The sequence below is a fragment of the Moschus berezovskii genome, chromosome 1, assembly GCF_049115385.1.
Source record: "Moschus berezovskii isolate FMDL1 chromosome 1, NW_MosBer_1.0, whole genome shotgun sequence".
NCBI lineage: Eukaryota > Metazoa > Chordata > Mammalia > Artiodactyla > Moschidae > Moschus > Moschus berezovskii.
Window position 1 is genome coordinate 58,214,522 of NC_142460.1, and position 15,632 is coordinate 58,230,153.

At 40.8% G+C, this 15,632-nt stretch overlaps 1 protein-coding gene across 6 annotated transcripts in view; it reads left to right on the forward strand.

Annotated features, from left to right (window-relative positions):
* The first annotated feature begins 8,300 nt into the window (after window positions 1-8,300).
* The window catches only part of ARL13B (ARF like GTPase 13B), a 94,874-nt gene continuing 87,542 nt past the window's right edge, over window positions 8,301-15,632 (forward strand). For 4 of the 6 annotated variants that reach the window (XM_088836267.1, XM_055437192.2, XM_088836260.1 and 1 more), the window contains exon 1: window positions 8,464-8,656. In XM_088836267.1, coding sequence (XP_088692393.1) covers window positions 8,598-8,656 — 59 coding nt within the window. In that variant the 5' untranslated portion in view covers window positions 8,464-8,597. Of the gene's footprint in view, window positions 8,657-15,632 lie in introns of all 6 variants that reach the window. The other 2 variants (XM_088836251.1, XM_088836259.1) reach the window with 2 other exon arrangements.

A 15,632-nucleotide genomic window follows, 5' to 3' on the forward strand; every position in this document is an offset into this window, starting at 1 on the left:
TGCGTTTTCAGCTGAACTGCCTAGATTGGGGAGAAGGCAATGGCAAGCCACTCCAGTACTCTTGCCTAGAAAATCCCATGGATGGAGGAGCCTGGTAGGCTGCAGTCCATGGGGTCTCTAGGGGTCGGACACAACTGAGCGACTTCACTTTCACTTTTCACTTTAACACATTGGCAGCCCGCTCCAGTGTTCTTGCCTGGAGAATCCCAGGGACGGGGAACCCCGGTGGGCTTCCTTCTATGGGGTCACACACAGTCGGACACGACTGAAGTGACTTAGCAGCAGCAGCAGCAGCCTAGATTGGAGTGGCCATGCTCTGCGGTTTACTAGTTGTATTATCTGTAAAATGGAGATAATAGTGTTTACAGTGTTGAGGGAAGAATTTAGAGAGAGAACACATGTGAGGCAATTAGTATATTAAAGAGTAGCACGTACTTAAGGCACACTTCCTAGGATCACTTCCAGTATTTCTGCCAAGTGAACAAATCAACTGATTTCCTTTGTGTGTCAAAGTCAATAGGCTGATGCTCTCTCAAGGCTGTTTCCCAGCTCTAGCTTTCTGTGGTTCTGTGATCCAGCTGGATGGAAGTTTATACGGGTCACTATTTCTGAAAATGTGCAAAGGAGTTGTTGAACATATCCATATTCTTCCCTCTTTAAATTTAACTTCCTTCTTTCTATGTCTGAATCTACCATGTCAGTCTATTCAGATTTATTCCAAACTCAGGTGATTTAATTAAAAATATAAGTCTAATCTCTGTAGAATTGTTTGGTGTGCTAACAATCAGAACATAAAAAAAAAACGACCTTTAAGTATTATATTTAATTATTGCATATTTAAATGCATTTAAGCCACAGCATTGCCACATTCCTGAGGAAGAATTAAGAATAGAATGTCGGCATTGAGATATCAATATTTCACAAGAGAAGACTTCAAAAATCATGAATCAACAGCGTTCATAACAAAGCATCACCCATACAGACACTAAAAAAATATAGAGTATAAAGAAAGAAATGTTAGCGAAATGCAAGGGACCTAAAAAATATCTTGATCCTTAAAAAAGTTCAACCGAATGTGAAATTTTAAGTCATTTTAGGACCACAAATGTATATCACAGTCCTAGGATTGGTTGTCAATGCTGAAAAATTATGTGTCCTGCCTATAATGTAATGTTGAATTTTGAAAAATTATACCCTGAAATGCTTTAAAATTTAATAATATATCTTTGGAGAAATTTTTCAGGTTTTCAATTTGTTGCATGAATTCACTCTGTGAAGATAATTTCACCTTTAGCTCAATATTGATTAGCATTTGGTCAATTTCACTTAGTCAAAATTTGTTTTCAGTACACTTCTAAATTTGTAATTAAATCTTATCCAAAATTAGACTGGCAAACTAATCCCTTTTCCTGGTTCTAATTCCATTCCCTCACCCAGTTTTACATTTCTCCATGTAATCTTCTACTAATATTTTTTCCCACTTATTATGTCTACTATCTGCATCCTCATTACTCTCTACCACGTCTGCTAAAAGTTGGTACTGGTCATCTGCCTCTGCAAAGATTGAGTCATTAGCCACTGAAGCTGCTGACCTTCAGCACACCCTGAAAAGAGTTCCGGGTGGAGATCAGGAATGAGGCACTCTGTGCTCTGGGAAAAATGGACAGAAAGTTACATATTTTCGGATTTTATGATGCCAAATTCTTGCGTCTTCTCATATCTAGAAAACCACTAAAACTGTGAAAGACACTCTGTGTCACTAGTAGTAAGCCTCTGCCAAAATTTGTGCTTGCTTGCATATACCCCCCCTTGACAAAAATCATACAATGATGACCTTTCTGTTACCTCTTTAGAACAATTTATTAGCGTTATCTGAGATGTTCTCACCCCAACTGTAGTCTTCATTTTATCCCCAATAAAATTCTAACATGCAACTCTCATGTTCTGCATTTTTTTAGTCCACAACTCCAGATCAGTTCAGTTCAGTGACTGACTCTCCGCGACCCCATGAATCACAGCACGCCAGGCCTCCCTGTCCATCACCAACTCCCAGAGTTCACTCAGACTCATGTCTACAGAGTCGGTGATGCCATCCAGCCATCTCATTCTCTGTCATCCCCTTCTCCTACCGCCCCCAATCTCTTCCAGCATCAGAGTCTTTTCCAGTGAGTCAAGTTGTCGCATGAGGTGGCCAAAGTATTGGAGTTTCAGCTTTAGCATCAGTCCTTCCAACGAACACCCGGGATTGATCTCCTTTAAAATGGACTGGTTGGATCTCCTTGCAGTCCAGGGGACTCTCAAGAGTCTTCGCCAACACCACAGTTCAAAAGCATCAATTCTTCGGCGATCAGCTTTCTTCACAGTCCAACTCTCACATCCATACATGACCACTGGAAAAACCATAGCCTTGACTAGACGGACCTTGGTTGGCAAAGTAATGTCTCTGCTTTTTAACATGTTATCTAGGTTGGTCATAACTTTCCTTCCAAGGAGTAAGTGTCTGTTAATTTCATGGCTGCAATTAGCATCCGCAGTGATTTTGGAGCACAAAAAAATAAAGTCTCACACTGTTTCCACTGATTCCCCATCCATTTCCCACGAAGTGATAGGACCAGATGCCATGATCTTCGTTTTCTGAATGTTGAGCTTCAAGCCAACATTTTCACTCTCCTCTTTCCCTTTCATCAAGAGGTTTTTTAGTTCCTCTTCACTTTCTGCCATAAGGGTGGTGTCATCTGCATATCTGAGGTTATTGATATTTCTCCCAGCAATCTTGATTCCAGCTTGTGCTTCTTCCAGTCCAGCATTCCTCATGATGTACTCTGCATATAAGTTAAATAAACAGGGTGACAATATATAACCTTGACGTACTCCTTTTCCTATTTGGAACCAGTCTGTTGTTCCATGTACAGTTCTAACTGTTGCTTCTTGACCTGCATACAAGTTTCTCAAGGGGCAGGTCAGGTGGTCTGGTATTCCCATCTCTTTCAGAATTTTCCACAGTTTATTGTGACCCACACAGTCAAAGGCTTTGGCATAGTCAATGAAGCAGAAATAGATGTTTTTCTGGAACTCTCTTGCTTTCTCCATGATCCAGCAGATGTTGGCAATTTGATCTCTGGTGCCTCTGCCTTTTCTAAAACCTACTTGAACATCTGGAAGTTCACGGTTCACATATTGCTGAAGCCTGGCTTGGAGAATTTTGAGCATGACTTTACTAGTGTGTGAGATGAGTGCAATTGTGGGGTAGTTTGAGCATTCTTTGGCATTGCTTTTCTTTGGGATTGGAATGAAGACTGACCTTTTCCAGTCCTGTGGCCACTGCTGAGTTTTCCAAATTTGCTGGCATATTGAGTGCAGCATTTTCACAGCATCATCTTTCAGGATTTGAATTAGTTCAACTGGAATTCCATCACCTCCACTAGCTTTGTTCATAGTGATGCTTTCTAAGGCCCACTTGACTTCACTTTCCAAGATGTCTGGCTCTAGGTGAGTGATCACGTTATCGTGATTATCTTGGTCATGAACATCTTTTTTGTACAGTTCTTCTGTGTATTCTTGCCACCTCTTATTAATATCTTCTGCTTCTGTTAGGTCCATACCATTTCTATCCTTTATCAAGCCCATCTTTGCATGAAATGTTCCCTTGGAATCTCTAATTTTCTTGAAGAGATCTCTTGTTTTTCCTATTCTGTTGTTTTCCTCTATTTCTTTGCATTGATCGCTGAGGAAGGCTTTCTTATCTCTTCTTGCTACTCTTTGGAACTCTGCATTCAGATGCTTATATCTTTCCATTTCTCCTTTGCTTTTTGCTTCTCTTCTTTTCACGGCTATTTGTAAGGCCTCCTCAGACAGCCATTTTGCTTTTTTGCATTTCTTTTCCACGGGGATGGTCTTGGTCCCTGTCTCTTGTACAATGTCACGAACCTCCGTCCATAGTTCATCAGGCACTCTATCTATCAGATCTAGTCCCTTAAATCTATTTCTCACTTCCACTGTATAATCATAAGGGATTTGATTTAGGTCATATCTGAATGGTCTAGTGGTTTTCTCTCCTTTATTCAATTTAAGTCTGAATTTGGCAATAAGGAGTTCATGATCTGAGCCACAGTCAGCTAACTACTAGAATGCAAAATACAACCACAAGGGCAGGAATTTTTAAATGTTTTGTTCACAACTATTTTCTAGTGTCGAGAACAGTGACTGGTATATAAACATTCACCTAAATTCAATTTAACAGTATAAGTCTGGTAACATTTATGCCCAAATCTATCTATCTATGTATCTATCTACCTATGTATATTTCGCATTTATACATGAGTATTATGTGAGGTGAAATTAACCAGACAGAGAAAAACAAATGCTGCATGTAATCACTTACGTGTACAATTTTTATAAAGTTAAATTCATTGAAATAGAGAGTAAATTGGTGGTTTCAGGGGCTGAGAGGTAGGGAAATGAGGAGAGGCTGATAAAGGGTACAGCCTTTCACAGCATGGTGACTAAAGTTAATTGTACTGTATTGTATACTTGAAATTTGCTAAGACAGTAGCAAACTCTCACTTCTCCCCCAAAAGAAAGAAGTACGAAAAAAAAAAAAAGAAAAAATATGAGGCTGTGGATGTGTTAATTAACTTGATTGTGGAAATCGCTTCACAATGTATACATACATTAAATCATCACATTGTACAGGTCACATATATTACAATTTTGTTAATTTTATCTCACTAAAACTGGGGAGAAATGAAACCAGGTAACATTTAGGATGCATATTCAACAGTGTCTGGAAAATGAAGCAAGAGTCTTAATTAGAATGAGGACAGCAAGACTGTTTTTTCACTCAAACAAATAGGTTTGTACTGTGGCAAAACAGTCACAAAATTACAGTGGCTTAAAATAAGTGTTTATTTCTTGGTTATAGGCAGTCTACTACAGGACTTTCTAGGCAGCTTTTTCCATGTATTGCCTCATCATTCCATGCTATTTTTATGTTGTGGTACTTCAGAGGTAAAGTAGGCTTCCACAGTTAGCATTGCACAAGAAAATAGAACATGAAGAATTGTGGCTGCTGCTGCTGCTGCTTGCTAAGTCACTTCAGTCGTGTCTGACTCTGTGTGACCCCATAGATGGCAGCCTACCAGGCTCCGCTGTCCCTGGGATTCTCCAAGCAAGAACAGTGGAGTGGGTTGCCATTTCCTTCTCCAATGCATGAAAGTGAAAAGTGAAAGTGAAGTCGCTCAGTCTTATCTGACTCTTCACAACCCCATGGGCTGCTGCAGCCTACCAGACTTCTCTGCCCATGGGATTTTCCAGGCAAGAGTACTGGAGTGGGTTGCCATTGCCTTTTCTGGAAGAATTGTGGACCAGCTCTTAAATGCCTTCACCAAAAAGTAATACAGCCACCATCCTCATATTTCACTGAACAAAGGAGGTCTTATGTCTTCAAGAAGGTGGGAGTATCTATCTCATGTGCTTGTAAAAGTAAAAGAGAACTGGAAATAGTGAGCAGCACATGTCCATCAAACCAATTAATAGAATGAAAAACCAACAGTCAGCTAGTTAACTAACTGACCAACCGTATATTGGTATCAGAAATGCTTGGTAATGTACCACTATCAGAATTAGCCTGACATGAAGTAGAGCAGAGGTTAAGCATAGTTCCAGAAATGCTCAAGTACAGTAAGTATAGTATAGGTCTTCAGGTACAGAAGTCTAATAGTTATTAGATTCTCCAAGAGAACATATTTTTAAAGAAAAATTAGAGGAACAAGGTCAGATTTTAAGGAATATAAATAGGAAGCTGATAGAGGAATAATTAGTGAGATCAGAAGATAACCAAAATAGTATATAATTGTGGAAACCAAGGAAGGAAAGAATTTTAGAAGTGATAACCATATTAATTGTAGTTACAGAGGTATTATATATAGTATCAGGAAGGGCACTTTGGGGAGAAGCAGCCTAGCACTGATGAGGAATGCCTGTTTCAGTTAGGAAAGCCAGTAAAGGTCAAACACTCTGGAGAAACTGGAAAGAAAACTGAAATTATTAAGACAGGACAATGCTAACAGAGAACAAGCTCCCTAACAGTTGGGAGACAGAGGTAGGAGAAGATATACCATAAGTATTTATGGGCCAGGTATCACCAACTTCAGAAATCTGCTATTATTTGCTAGAAATTGTACCTGAGCTTTATTGTTCTCATTTCATCATCTTAGCAGCCCTGCAAAGTGGGTATTGAAATTCCCATTTTACAGATGAGGTTTTCTGAGTTCAGAGTCAGTAAGCTATATGAGTTGGGATTAGGGTTTCATCAATGAGTAAAAAACAGGAGTTAATTTAAAAACTAGAGCCACCTTAATCCCAAACCGTTATTTTCTCCTGGGTACACTGGGCTTCCTAGGGCCCTCTCTCTTTTTTACTATAATTTGAAAATAAATATATTTAAATGGAGACTGAATGGACACATGGATCCCTACATATAATGCATTCATTTCTTTCTATAGAAATGTACCTGTCATTTACTTATTTCCAAAGAATATAATAGAAAAGTAGATATTATGTATCTCTTTAAATAAAATACAACAAGTTACAAAATAGCAGTATCCTGTTGATGAAGGTGAAAGAGCTGGTTTAAAACTCAACACTCCAAAAACTAAGATCATGGCACCTATTCCCATCACTTCATGGCAAATAGATGGGGAAACATTGGAAACTGTGACAGACTTTATTTTGGGAGACTCCAAAATCACTGCAGATGGTGACTGCGGCCATGAAATTAAAAGATGCTTGCTCCTTGGAAGAAAAGCTATGACAAACCTAGATAGCATATTAAAAAGCAGAGACGTCACTTTGCCAAGAAAGTTCTGTCTGGTCATAGCTGTGGTTTTTCCAGTAGTCATGTATGGATGTGAGATTTGGACCATAAAGAAAGCTGAGACCCAAAGAATTGATGCTTTCAAACTGTGGTGCTGTAGAAGACTCTTGAGAATCCCTTGAATTGCCAGGAGATTAAACCAATCAATCCTAAAGGGAATCAATCCTGAGTATTCACTGGCACGACTGATGCTGAAGCTGAGGCTCCAATACTCTGGCACCTGATGTGAAGAGCTGACTCGTTGGAAAAGACCTTGAAAGCGGGAGGAGAAGGGAACGACAGAGGATGAGGTGTTTGGATGGCATCACTGAATCAATGGACATGAGTTTGAATGAACTCTGAAGATAGTGAAGGACAGGGAAGCCAGGGGTGCTGTAGTCCATAGGTCAGAAATAGTCGGACACGACTAAGCAACTGTACAACAACAATAACGACATGATCTCTATCTTGCAGAAACTAAATAGCTAGCAATCTACGTCTCTAAAAATCCTGAAAGTACATACATCAAAATTTAATACTGGTTACCTTTGAGTGGTGAGAATGAGATCTTATTTTCTTCACTTTTTTCCTTTTTCATACTTTCCAAAATGAACATATTCTTTTGTAAGCATAACTTCCCACACAATACATATGATACAATTCCATTTCACATTCTATGTAACAACAAACAATTCCTAAAGGAAATCAATTCTGAATACTCATTGGAAGGACTGATGCTAAAGCTGAAGTTCCAATACTTTGGCCACCTGATGTGAAGAGCCAACTCATTGGAAAAAACCAACTCAATGGGCTCACCCATTGAGCAAATGTTCATGGGTTTGAGCAAACTTCGGGAGATGGTAAAGGACAGGGAAACCTGCTTGCTGCAATCCATGGGGGTCGCAAAGAGTCGGAGACGACTGAACGACTGAACAAACAACAAACCAAAACGTCACTCTCATCTAAAATATTGGATAGTTAGCAAACGAGTTTTCCCCTCATTCTCAACTTGATTGTCTCAGCGTACTGTTTCTGTTTTAGCCAGTGTCCGCTGGCATTCCATAGGATCCACTGCTTGCTTTAAGAAACAAAACAAAACACGCACAAGACCTGAGATCTCCGGATCTCAGTTGGGATTGGAGACAGACAAAGAGCAGCACGATCACACAGTTTGGATAAGTGTACAGATCCCTCTTAGCCTAAGAACTGTCGGCAATCCCTCAACTCATCTCTGGACGCTTCCGTTGCCTAGCTACGAGAACCGCCTGCCCCTCCCCCTCTCTCCTCAAGCCCCTCCCCCTTCTCGCTCCCACCCCCGGCTGGGGCGGGGAGCCGGGCCTCTTCAGCCACTGAGAGCGCCTCGCGACGGGCCGTCCAACGGTGATTGGAGAAGTGTAAAGGCGGTGCTTGGGGCGGGCCTTCGGCGCCTGCGGGGAACGTCAGCACGTTGACGCGGGGGTTTTCTCTGGCGTCTGGATAACCCGTCTCGGGTTTGTCACTGCGCCTTTGGGCCCCACTGCGTGGGCGAGGAGCGAGGTTTTCCGCTCGCCTGAAGGCGCGGTTGTTGGGCTTGGGTCTGAGAGTGGCCGCCCTCACCCTCCTCCCGGCCTCTCCTCCAGGCCCATTCTCCTCTGGGCCTCCTCCGAGCGGCGGCGGCGGCGTCCCCGAGGACTCGGCCCGGGAGGACTAGCGGCCCATCTCCGCTCCGGGCTCGGATGGGAGGCGGCGGGAGGAGCGGCCTGGGATGTTCAGTCTGATGGCCAATTGCTGCAACTGGTTCAAGCGGTGGCGGGAGCCCGTCAGGTAGGCTGGAGCCAGTTGGCCAGGTGCCGTCCTAGGGGAGGGTCCAGTTGCGCCAGGGAAGGGGCGCCGCCTCTCCTCCCGGCCTCCAGCTCGAGTCTCTCTCACAGGCCCTTAGGGATGCTTTCGCCCCGTTTGATTTAGCTCCCCAGGGAGCGATAGGAGGACGTGGCCTTTCTGTTTAGTTGCAGTTAAGTTCTAATCCGTAATACTTATTGTTGTTATAATTTAAATGGGTCCTAAGAAGGAAATGGCAACCCACTCCAGTGTTCTTGCCTGGAGAATCCCAGGGACGGTGGAGCCTGGTGGGCTGCCGTCTATGGGGTCACACAGAGTCGGACACGACTGAAGTGACTTAGCAGCAGCAGCAGCAATTTCTTAAAAAGTTGTGTGTGTGGAATTGGAGATTATCCGTTGTGTATTTTTCCTCTGAAACTTTTGTAATGGGATTTTTTTTTTTTTAAATAGGGCATTATGAAATGTTTTTCATAACGTCCACAGACTCCTTCCCACTACACGCACAGTTTTGTTTGAGACTTGGACTTGAAATCTTTCTCTACTCCTTAGTAATTATATGACTTTCCCACTTTTGGCTCCACCCTCCTCGTGTTAAAAGAGAGTGATAATATCTGTGCTCTAGGAGTGTTGAATTAAATGAGAATAACTGATGGAAGGTGGTCTTAACTGTAATGTAGCTTCAGTGTTTACATGAAATCTAGTTAAGCCCTTTAGTTGAAAAAGTCCTCTTCTTGACATTTCGTTTTAAATGCTAAATATGTTAATATTTAGAGCCGGCTACCTGGTATTCATTCGTTTATTGAGAAAATACAATGTGCCAGGCACTGTGCTAGGAAGAAGTCAGTGAAAATGATGTTCCTAAAATTGAGCTACTCAACCTATAAAGAAACCTTCAGTTTGTTTGTCTTTATAAATAATGTTGTTTTTTTAAATAATTCTACTTTAGAATTAAGCCAAGGGTAATTTATAGCAAAAGTTTTGGGTTTTTTAAATCATTAACATTTCAAATAAGTATTTGCCATAAGGATGAACTATTCTTTAAAGAATGAAAAGGTATATTTATAAGGAAAAATATATGTCTCATTATTAACTCTTAAATGGATGTGAATCTTATAAGTGATATGATAAACTTTAAAGAATCAAAGATGTGTTGGATGTGTAGACTGATTTAATTTGTTTTCAACATATTCTGGTCTGATTGCAGCCTCTACTAAGCCAGGAGGATCATTCATAATAGATAGTCCCTTGTTTTTCTCTGTGTCTGGTTTTTAAAAAATATATTTTATTTTTGTAAGGAGAGCACAGTAGTAGCATGTGTCTTTTTAACTAATAATACTCAATCTTTCACTCCAAAGACGTTTTCAGTTTAATTCATTGTTCTTTGTGTTTGCTTCTCTCAGTAGCTGTAATGTAATAAATTTTGGGATGATTAAAGAAAGTACAGAGTTCAGAGAACAGAGAATGTATTGATGAGTAGAAAAGATAATTGGATTGGATTTGATTAATAAAGCAAATTGGAATTTAATCCTATAACTCAGTTTATTTTCTTTAATAAATAGTAGTATCAAGATCTGTGCTGTCCAGTAGGGTAGTGATAGCTGTATATGCAGAGAAGGCAATGGCACCCCACTCCAGTACTCTTGTCTGGAAAATCCCATGGATGGCGGAGTCTGGTGGGCTGCAGTCCATGGGGTCGCTAAGAGTTGGACAGGGCTGAGCGACTTCACTTTCACTTTTCACTTTCATGCATTGGAGAAGGAAATGGCAACCCACTCCAGTGTTCTTGCCTGCAGAATCCCAGGGACAGGGTAGCCTGGTGGGCTGCCGTCTATGGGGTTGCACAGAGTCGCACATGACTGAAGTGACTTAGCAGCAGCAGCAACAGCTGCATATGACTGTTGAGCATTTGAAATGTGGCTAGTTGGAGTTGAGATGCTACAGGGCTTCCCAGGTGGCTCAGTGGTAAAGAATCTGCCTGCCCAAGCTGGAGACACTGGTTCAGTCCCTGGGTGGGGAAGATCCCTTGAGAAGGAAATGATTACCTGCTCCAGTACTCTTGCCTGGGAAATCCCATGGACAGAGGAGCCTGGGGGCTGTAGTCGCTGAGGTTGCAAAAGAGTCAGACGCCACGGAGCACACATGCATGCAAAGTGTATAATACAAAGTAGATTTTGAAGATTTATTATACAGGAAGGAAAAAGGTAAATATCAGTCCTTTTTTTTTTTCAGTTTGATTACATGACATTTCACGTTTTATTTTCATTTTTTAAAATGCAGTTACTAGAAAATTTAGCCTTATGTATATGGCTTGCACTATAGTTTTTATTGGACCTCATTAATCTAGATCATGGCCTAATATGAAGGACATGGATAAAATCTCTCAATGTGTGATAGAGCTAACTGTCATAGAACTTAAAAATAAATGAGTTATACCTGTCTTTTAAGTACCCTGTTGATGCCTGGTTCATAATAATGGCTGAGTAAATATTTGTAAAGTATTATATGTAGTTTGATTACTCCTTTGCAAATCCGTAAGTAAACAATACTAGCAGGTAGTCCTTTTGCCAGAGCAAATGGGAAATGAGCAAGCTGATTGTAAAAATATATCCAATTTTGTGGCTTTATGATATATCGCTCTGTAGTTTTTATGTTTTAGGCTATACTACTCCTTATTGAGATTCCCCTTCATGTTTATATTTTATGAAGATATGTTTGCAAATGTGAGGGGTGAGTGTGTGTAAGAGAGAAGATGATCATTAATACACAATTCTGAGGTTTCTTTGCTGACTTTACACTGCATCCTTTGTATTTACCTATTTGTCCTTACTTAGATACTCTCCCAGCAAGCGTATTATTCTGGAGATTGGAATCAGGGATTAGATTGCATAGTCAGAATGTGTGGATAGGACGAAGGCAGGAGTCAGAGGTCAAGTGTTCAAGCACCAGTCTAGGACAGGAGTCAGACCAGAATGACAGGGAATTCAGGAATACTATGTGTACTATTGTTAACTACCAGACAGAACCTAAATGTAGGCTCTGCTGCTCCATAAAGTTAACCTTGAGTAGACTGAAACCTGGACTCATAGATAAGTGACTTTCTCCTGTAGAATCAGTGGGTTTTTTTTTTTTTTAATTTTTGAGTTTGTGATACAGTAATCAGAGCTAAGAGATTAGCATTGGTACAGTGCTATTAACTAAATTATAGGTTTTATTCTGAGTTTACTTGTTTTAACACCTAATGCTTTTTTTTTCTTCCTGTCCAGGATCTAATCAAGGGTTCTGCATTGTTTTGTTGTGTCTCTGTTCTCTCTCCATCTGTAATGGTTCATCTGTTTTTTTCTTGTCTTTCATTACCTTGAGACTTTGAAGAGTACTTGTCAATTGTTTTGTAAAATATCCCTCACATTGTTTTCTTGTGTTTTGATAAAAGTGTTGCTGCATAATTGGGTAAAGGAACACCATGGAGGTGAAATGTCCTTTTCAGGACATCATATCAAGGGGTACCTGATTTTGATATGTCTTATTACTGGTACTGTTAATCACCGGGTATGGTAGTGTCTACCCGATTTCTCAGTGTAGTGTTTTGAGTCATACAGGTTTTCATCTGAATCCTAGGAGTTTTGGCACTTTCCCCCTAGTCAGTTCAGTTCAGTCGCTCAGTCGTGTCCAACTCTTTGCGACCCCATGAATCACAGCACGCCCGGCCTCCCTGTCCATCACCAACTCCCGGAGTTCACTCAGACTCATGTCCATCGAGTCAGTGATGCCATCCAGCCATCTCATTCTCTGTTGTCCCCTTCTCCTCCTGCCCTGAATCCTTCCCAGCATCAGACTCTTTTCCAGTGAGTCAACTCGTCGCATGAGGTGGCCGAAGTATTGGAGTTTCAGCTTTAGCATCAGTCCTTCCAATGAACACCCAGGATTGATCTCCTCCAGAATGGACTGGTTGGATCTCCTTGCAGTCCAAGGGACTCCCAAGAGTCTTCTCCAGCACCACAGTTCAAAAGCACCAATTCTTCGGCGATCAGCTTTCTTCACAGTACAACTCTCACATCCATACATGACCACAGGAAAAACCACAGCCTTGACTAGACGGACCTTGGTTGGCAAAGTAATGTCTCTGCTTTTTAATATACTATCTAGGTTGATCATAACTTTCCTTCCAAGGAGTAAGCGTCTTTTAATTTCATGGCTGCAGTCAGCATCTGCAGTGATTTTGGAGCCCAAAAAAATAAAGTCTGACACTGTTTCCACTGTTTTTCCATCTATTTCCCATGAAGTGATGGGACCAGATGCCGTGATCTTTATTTTCTGAATGTTGAGCTTCAAGCCAACCTTTTCACTCTCCTCTTTCACTTTCATCAAGAGGCTTTTGAGTTCCTCTTCACTTTCTGCCATAAGGGTGGTGTCATCTGCATATCTGAGGTTATTGATAATTTCTCCCAGCAATCTTGATTCCAGCTTGTGCTTCTTCCAGCCCAGCGTTCCTCATGATGTACTCTGCATATAAGTTAAATAAGCAGGGTGACAATATACAACCTTGACGTACTCCTTTTCCTATTTGGAACCAGTCTGTTGTTCCATGTCCATTTCTAACTGTTGCTTCCTGACCTGCATACAGGTTTCTCAAGAGGCAGGTCAGGTGGTCTGGTATTCCCATCTCTTTCAGAATGTACCACAGTTTATTGTGATCCACACAGTCAAGTGTGCATAATTTTTGTCTTGCAACATTTTGAGAAAGAAAATTTACGTAAGTACTTTATGCTTTGCACATAGTAGTCACTCAGTAAATAATAGCTCTGATCTTAGGAGACAAGTGCTGACTAGTACGTTACTTTCCTTAATTCTGGAGGAGGAAATGGCAACCCACTCCAGTACTCTTGCCTGGGAAACCCCATGGACAGAGGAGACCATGGGCTACAGTCCATGAGGTTGCAAGAGTTGGATATGACTTAGCGACTAAACTACCACTTCCTCAATTCATTTAGCACTTGGCAGCATAAATACCCTTCCTTTCCTCTCTGTTAATAGAAGGGTTCCTTTTCCAAGGCTAGTTCTAGGAATAAATTAGTTCTGTTTATTGCATTTCTTCCCATTTCCTGGTGAATCTCAGTCATGCAGCATTCAGCCAGAGATCACAGAAAGAACTTCTCGTATGTAAGATTAAACCTAAATTTTTATCCTAAAATTTATTGTCCAGTTTGATCACCAAAAATACAAAATCTTTCTCTTTTGTCTTCAGAACTTTGCTTCTGTTCTTTGCTTAGTGTATAAACATACCTAAGCCTCTCTTACCTAAAAAAGAAACCAAATGTTTCCTAATGTTGCTGTAAAAATTGCTATTAACTTAGTGACTTAAGCTTATTAGCCTGCAGTTCTGAGATCAAAGCTCTAAAATGGATCAGCAGGGTTGCTTATTTACCTTCTGGAGGCTCTAGGGGAGAATATTTTTCTTTGCCTTTTTCAGCCGAGAAAGAGGCTGCCTACATTCTTGGCTTATGATTCCCTTCCGCCATCTTCAAAGCCAACATCATAACATCTTCTATCTTCTGTGATCTCCTCTTCCTTTTTATACGTAAGGAGCCTTGTAATTACATCGGGCCTACCTGGATATTACAAAATATGCTCCTCATCTGAGATCCTTAGCTTAATCACATCTACAAAGTTCCTTTTCCCAGGTAAGTTAGCACAGTCACAGGCTTGGGGAATTAGAATGTGGACATCTTTAGGAGCTTGTTGTTCTGTGTCTGCCATTCTAAACAATCTTGTGCCTGCAGCCACTATCCTTCCTCCTTCTCTTTACTCCAGACTTAACAACTGACCCCGTATGACTGGTACTTTCTCAGTTTCCTCCCCTCTCATGCATTCCCGAACTTCCTGCATTACCCAGACCCTTCAGTTTTTCTTGCTACACTAGATGCTGTCTGGTTATTAAATCCAGTGGATACTTTTAAATCTTTTGACATCAAATAACATTTAAGATCACTCTCGGGAATTCTCTGATTTATTTTTCTTAATTTTTTTTAACCTTTCTATTTAACCTCTTTCCTTTTTTGTCTTTTTGCCAGTTAGTCTTTCTTCACCTGACTCCTGAGTTTCCTCCAGGTTCTGTCTTCAACTCTCTTTTCTTCTGCTACATATTCTCTCTTTATGGTGAGTCTCACAAGATAGGACTTCAGCTACCATGTCACCGTTGACTCTCAAGTCCTTGTTTCCAACCCAAAGACTTAACCACCACTTGAAGACTTACATATCCAGTTACCGTAGAATCTTCAATAGCAGCACATCCAAAACTGAACTTATGTCTTCTTTCATGTTGAATTGCTTCTGCCTTCCTCTTACCCAGCTCAGAAGCTGAGAGTAATCCTGGACATCTCTTTGTGCTTTGTTATCTCAAATTATCAAGTGCTTTGGTTTCTTCTTACTGAATACCACTTGTGTGTTTTGCTCTCTTTCAGCCTTTCCATACCATCGTTCCATTTTAAATAAGGCTTCCATTATTTCTCTCCCAGATCTCTTTGACAGACTTTCCACTATTCCCCTCAGATTTATCCGCCCCGCTGTTAATAGTCTTTTTAGTATGCAGCTGATTTTAAACCTTGAGTCTTTCCTGATTGCCTTCAGGATCACGTTCAAACTTATTACTTAGAGGATACTTGTGACTTGACCTGAGTCTGGCTGTATGAACTCATCATAAGCCATTCTTTTTCTTCCTGTCATTCCAGATTTGGAGTATTAAATTCTTTAGTTCCTACATTCCTGCCCGAATGCCCTTCTTCTTCTTCTTTTTTATTTTTTTGACTATTCCTCATCATGCTTAAATCTCACTTGGGAGATTCTTTCCTGCAGGAAATTTTCTTTGCATTCCAGCTAGATTTTTACCTTGCATTGTGTTTGCTAAGTAACCCCCTGTATTGATCTCTGCTTTCCATGTATTGTAATGTTTATTCAACTTCCCTAG